The sequence below is a fragment of the Phyllobates terribilis genome, unplaced genomic scaffold (assembly GCF_046119375.1).
Source record: "Phyllobates terribilis strain yellow unplaced genomic scaffold, ASM4611937v1 Scaffold_3__8_contigs__length_932513732, whole genome shotgun sequence".
Taxonomy (NCBI): Eukaryota; Metazoa; Chordata; class Amphibia; order Anura; family Dendrobatidae; genus Phyllobates; species Phyllobates terribilis.
The window spans coordinates 481077267-481083266 of record NW_027362763.1 but is presented as its reverse complement, the minus strand read 5'-3'; the positions used below and the strand labels follow the sequence as shown (position 1 = coordinate 481083266).

The 6000-nt window shown below is 44.4% G+C and overlaps 1 protein-coding gene across 3 annotated transcripts in view; it reads right to left on the bottom strand.

The window, feature by feature from the left end:
• Nucleotides 1-3519: 3519 nt before the first annotated feature.
• NT5DC1 (5'-nucleotidase domain containing 1) overlaps nt 3520-6000 on the bottom strand; it is a 359332-nt gene continuing 356851 nt past the window's right edge. Inside the window, exon 11 of one of the 3 annotated variants that reach the window (XM_073675886.1) lies at nt 3520-5077. In XM_073675886.1, coding sequence (XP_073531987.1) covers nt 4959-5077 — 119 coding nt within the window. In that variant the 3' untranslated portion in view covers nt 3520-4958. The remainder of the gene's footprint in view (nt 5078-6000) is intronic. The other 2 variants (XM_073675885.1, XM_073675884.1) reach the window with 2 other exon arrangements.

Below are 6000 nucleotides of genomic sequence, written 5' to 3'. Positions count from 1 at the left end.
ATGCTGGTCACTCCGGCCTTGAGTGACCGCCCGAGCCGTGCTGCGTCCACCAGGTCCTGGACTCGGCCAACTCCCAAGTAATTCTGGAGCGTGATCCTGAGCTCCCTTTCTGACTTGTCCTTCTCTCTGGCCTTCCCCACCAGGGATCCACCTAAGTCCGGCTCCCTCGGGCCTCTTGTTGGTAAACCCTTGTCTCTGGGTTCCCTGACCCTATTCCTGGTCTGCCTTCCGGGTGGATTTAGTGGGTGGTCGTGGCAGATCCTGCCCACGACCTCCGGTCTCTGGCTGAGGATTAGTGCCCTCCACCAGCTTGGGATCCGGTACCCTTGTGCCAACTCTTCACCCGCTGATCTAATCCTGGGTTCTTGGAGTTCTCTCTTCTCCCCCTCTGGGTCCTTCTTTCTCCTCTCTCTCTCTGGGCCTTGGAGCTGCTCTTCTCCTCTGCTCTCTTCCTCTGACTCAACTCTGACAGACTGACTGACCAAACCTCTACAAAGACCCTGATCTAAGATGGTTCCCACCTTATATACTCCCTCTATGTGTGAGCTCAGGTGACCAGCACCCAATGAGCTCCTAGCTTTACCCAGACTGCTCCCCCTATCTGCCCCTACACTACTGGGATGTTCCACCCCCCTCCCACTCCAGCCAGGGACAGACACTGTCGTACCTGCACATTTCTCTAGTGGGAGTACCATTGGTCTGTCCCCCGGAAATGGGATGTGTGTAGTGCATGCAGCCTACTGAGCCCAGTTCCACACTCCATCCTTACCCGGGAGTGGAATATCACACCTCTGGCTTGAGGTGCAATACCCCTGTAGCAGCCGAATCCTCAGGGTGCTACACAAGCACTTTCCAAGTGATGCTAAAATCGCTTGGAAAGCGCTTGACAACCCGCATGCGGAAATGCATGTGAAGAACGCTTCACTTCCGCTTGTCCCGGGCAGGAAAAACGCATGTACAATCCGCATGTACAATCCGAATGCGTTTTTTCTGCCAGGGAGATGCAGAAACGCTCAGGAAAAATCCGGAGCATTTCTGCATCGTGGGCACATAGCCTTAGAGGTCTTCTCATGCTTTATGCTCAGAAGTGTACTGCTCCTCAGTCTACCTGCTTGCTGAGGGACAGTGCAATCTTGCATGGTTGCGCTGCTGGTCTGAACTGTACACTTTCCCGTGCTGCAAGCGGAGACAACTTTGGAGCGCAGTGGCATTAAAATTGACTGGATCAGGAACTAACAGTTTGCTCCAGCGATCTGGCTAGCTTTAGATCATTGCTAACAAGCTCTATTAAAAAGGGTTTGTAAGCACTGATAAACTGCAGTGGTGGCTGGTAACCTAGACAACAAACATTAAACCATACAGTTGAAAATTTCTCCATTCTTGAGAAATAAGAGCATTTTTAAGAACAATTAAATTGCAATATTGTGTTTTTTTACAAGTAGTTTGCAATGTTCACTATTAGAGATCTTGAAACTAACCCTTTAAGCCTCACAACTATCTAAACATAACCAAAATAAGCAATTTTATTGACAATAGACCCCATGTAAGAACTGAACCTACAGCACTTAAACTTAGCATGCCGGCTAAATATTTACTGCAGAGTTTTTTAAGTAAAACACCTAGTAATGTACTCTTCACAAGAATCTTTGAGGAAACTTTTGGGGAGTGTGCTAAAATATATAAAATCTGTGTTTGAGTGTTTAGTGAATATCTGCACCAGCTTTTTCTATTATCCTGTCTGTCCAGTATTTTTATATTGATGACCTATCTATAGGATAGGTGATCAACAAAAGATAAGTGGGGAGCCGACACCCAGACCCTTAACAATCAGCAGTTATCACTTCTGGCGCTAGCCGGATCTAAATAAACAGTCTATTGCAAGGAAAAACACAGCTCCATACACTGTATATTGGCTGCTTTCAGGTACTGCAGATCATTTTCTATTCTTTTCAAAACAAGCTGATCTGCAGTACTGTTAGGGTGCTTTCACAATGCGTTCAGGCACCCGTTCATTGGCCCCGTTGGGGCTTATGTCCGAACCTCCCGCAATCCGAGATTCGGACGTATGCACCAAGGACTATAATGGTGCCGGCAGAGCGAACGTGTGCTTTGATGTGGAGGCGGACACTCAGGCGCAGTCTACTATTGCTGGCACCATTATAGTCTATGGCCCCGTCGGCATATACACACGAATCCTGTATTGTGGGGAGTTCGGACATAAGCTCCGATGGGGCCACCAAACGGGTGCCTGTACGTAATGTGAAATCACGCTTAGGCTCACAAGTAGGGATGAGCGGACCCATGGAAGTTCGGGTTCGACCAAACTTTAGTCCAAAATTTGGTTCGGGTACCAGAACTCTGCACAAAGTTTAACCAGAACCCTATAGAAGTCAATGGGGACCTGAACTTTGGTGTTGTAAAATGGTCATAGTAAGTGCTAGGGGGGCAACCAAAGGAAGCAGAGTACCCCCACAGAATCAGTCAATCTCTCTATAGAAGTTTTTGCGCTAAAACTGACTTCCGGGAGAAGTACATGTTTGGAGTTCAGTACTGAAATGTACAGTTCGGGTTCACTCATCTCTACTCACAAGGTGAGTTGGATCCTCTCAGCCTCAGGTCTGGATAGGCACACAGACCATGGGCATTGATCAGCAAGCAAGAAGGCACGTGGGCAGCTAGGTCTTGGCACACTCAGGAATCTCAGGAACACCAGGATGGATTAAGTGGAACCCAGAAGGGATAGAAGTAAGTTTAAAGCACATTATGCACAAAAGGTGAAGCATACCAAACATAGAAGTTTAGAGCCTCAACCCCAAGACACAGGCGTGTCTCTTAATAGACTTTAAATAGGCCTAGGGAGATGATGTCATTAATCCAAGACTGGCAGCTTGCAAAACCTGATGTGGAGCACAACACAGGGCAGATGACTCAGGGGATAACATGTACCTGGCAACGGCCACTAAATAGGAGGGAGCCGTGTTTCGCTTTGAAGATCTGCTTTCAGCCTGAGCTGGTTACATCTGATCGGTGGGATTGCCTTGTATCAGACTCCCCACCAATCAGATATTAATGACTGATCTCAAAGATAGGTCATCAATATGAAAGCAGTGGACAACCCCTTTAACAGTTTATAATAACATACCTGGAAGTAAAGAATATAAACCCACCGTGCAGTAATGCAATTGAGCAGAACAAATACAGTAATTGCTAGATTTAAATATTTTCTAATCTCTACCATTTATGTGTTGGAGAAATACGACCAGAACAGTCCTTCATCTGTTGATGGAAATTTATAGCATGAAACGGATATTTACATGATGTATTAGGTACTAACATCGTTGAATGAAGTGTTAATGATCTTCGAATATTTATTTTCAGCAACGTGAGTTGATATTTTTAGGTTTCCCATTTTAGGGAGGAAGGAAAACTCAGAACATTTCCTGTAATGAAGCAGTACAAAACACATTTTCATAAACAGTCAATTTCAATATGTTTATTGGGGAAACACTACAGTACTGCAAACAATTTATATCCCAAACAGGAAAGAAGACGTTGTGTCTGTGCCCCCAAATAAAAACAATGCTCGCTTCCAGGGGACCTTCTGAATGGCACAACTGTGGATCTTCTTTTACTGTGGGAAAAATACATATATTTTGCACACAAATTATAAATATTTATGAAAGTTTTATTTCAGTCATCAAGCACAACAATGAATAATATCACCCAAAATGATATTGTTGTTCTTGCCACAGAGCAAGCTGATATTTGTTACAGTAATAGAAACCTATCACCGATACTGAAACTAATATCAGTCTGTAAGTAGGAGTAGCAATAGTGATAAATATATAATTCATTCTTATTTGTTTTACTCCTTTAACTCCCTTATATAGTGCCATTAATTCCACAGCACTTTACAGATATATATATATATATATGGCTGTGTTCACACTGTGCTTGACATATGATGGCCAAAAAGACCAAAAAGACACGCTTTAGGAACATGTTTGGAAAATGGTAGTCTATATGCATTGAAGGTGTTTTATTGGAATAGAAAAAAATAAATAACCACAGATAATGTAATTCTAAATCTATTGCTAAATACCTATAAAAAGCAATTCATATTTGTTTTATCAAGGGCGGTAATCACTGCAGCACATCAGACTGGCCACAGTCTTGCTACACTGACAGAAAGCTGTCCTAGAATGTTAATAGTGATGAGCGCAAGATTGCCTAGGGTACCCGTTTGACATCTCACCAGCGACCACATAGCGACAGGTCGTATCGTTGTCGGGATCGCTGTAGCGTCGCTTAGCGTGACGGGGCCTTTAGACTAATGCCTGCCAAACACCTCAATATTGATGGGTTACACTAACAATATAACATGTATGAGGGCATCGGCCAATTGATTGTTGGGGGAGATGTCCAATTGTGGACTGCCAGTCACATTGTTATCCAGGAGATAACCCATTGACCAACATGTCAGCTGATGGCTTTCCCATAGAGAACACAGGAGTGTGCGACTGAACGAACACTCCTATGTATGGGAAAGTCAGCTGTGATGGCTGAATGAGTGGCACACATATTTTTTAAGTAATTGGGACATTTTTACTGTTCTGTATAAAGTTTGATACAAGAGTTTATAGACAAAATCAAACCCCATTAATTCTTGTATGCATTACTAATGTGACAAGAAAACCAGTTACACGTTCGTTGACTAGCACTGAAAACTTTGTATTTCAACTTCAAATCTGATATTTACAAACCGCGGGTCACAAATTTGCTCCAAAATTAATACAAAATACTGTTACAAACATTTGGTTCATCGTACTCATCTTCAACTAGTATACAAGGAGTCATTTCTTAAAGAAACAATTGTCTTGAAAAGGCATATTCAACTAGAGTATAGAACAGTTACAGCCATTAGAGTAGTCATGTGCATACTATACTAGTAATGCTAATTATGCGGCAGCACCCTCTGAGTTCTGAGATAAGAGAATTGCAGGAGGCTGGGGGAAGTAGCCATCAATGTCTGTATTACTGCCTGAAAATCTGGTAAATTTAAAATCCAGAGGCAAATCTGAAAAAAAATAAAGAAACAAACATATTATTCTTGCAATATCATTTTAAAAAATATGTGCATATACATATCAAGGCAGTATTTTTGGCACTGGTGAATGGTCACAACAACAACAACTATGAATGAGCTAAAGTTCTTTTAAAGGGGTGTTCCTATCTTGTAAATATATAGCATATAGCTACGTCCTAGAGGATGGACCCTCACCAATCCTGAAAATGAAGAGGTAGCTGAGCTGGTGAAGTCCTATATGTTCTTCACTGTTTTTCAAGTAGGTTGACATTCTTTGGGAGGCGAGAGGCACCACTCTGTGGGTAAGATATTGTAGGAGTAACAAGCTATCGGGGTAACCACCAGATCAATCAAATCATAAGCAAGGTAGTTAAAATATAACGTTTATTATATATATATTAAAATTTCTTTATATAAAAAACCCAAAGAGCCATATAACATGGGCGTACCCACCGTAGGGCAGGGGGGGGGCAGCTGCCCCCCCCTAGATGCAGGCACGCAAGCCGCACACCAGGGTCAGCGTCAGCACCCGGCGCACCCGGGCAAATGCCGGGGCCCTGAGCAGGCAGGGGGGCCCCTCACCGTCAGATCCCGCTCCCCCCCACTTGCTCAGGGCCCCGGCACAATACTTACCTCTCCCCGTGCCTCCGCAGCAGCTCCTGCATCCTCCGTGGCTGCTGCACTGTGACGTCTCAGGTCAGAGGGCGCGGTGACGTCTTTGCACCGCGCTCTCTCCTGAGCAGTCACAGCGCGCAGAGCAGGAAGATGGCGGCGACGCTGAGGAGTCCGGAGCAGCGGCAGCAGGTGAGATGTGAGGTATTTGATTTTTTTTTTATTGTATGGAGGCCTGTGGCAGTATAAGGGAGCGGGGGGTAAGGTGGGGGTGTGTGACATCCTGCATGGGGCATTATAAG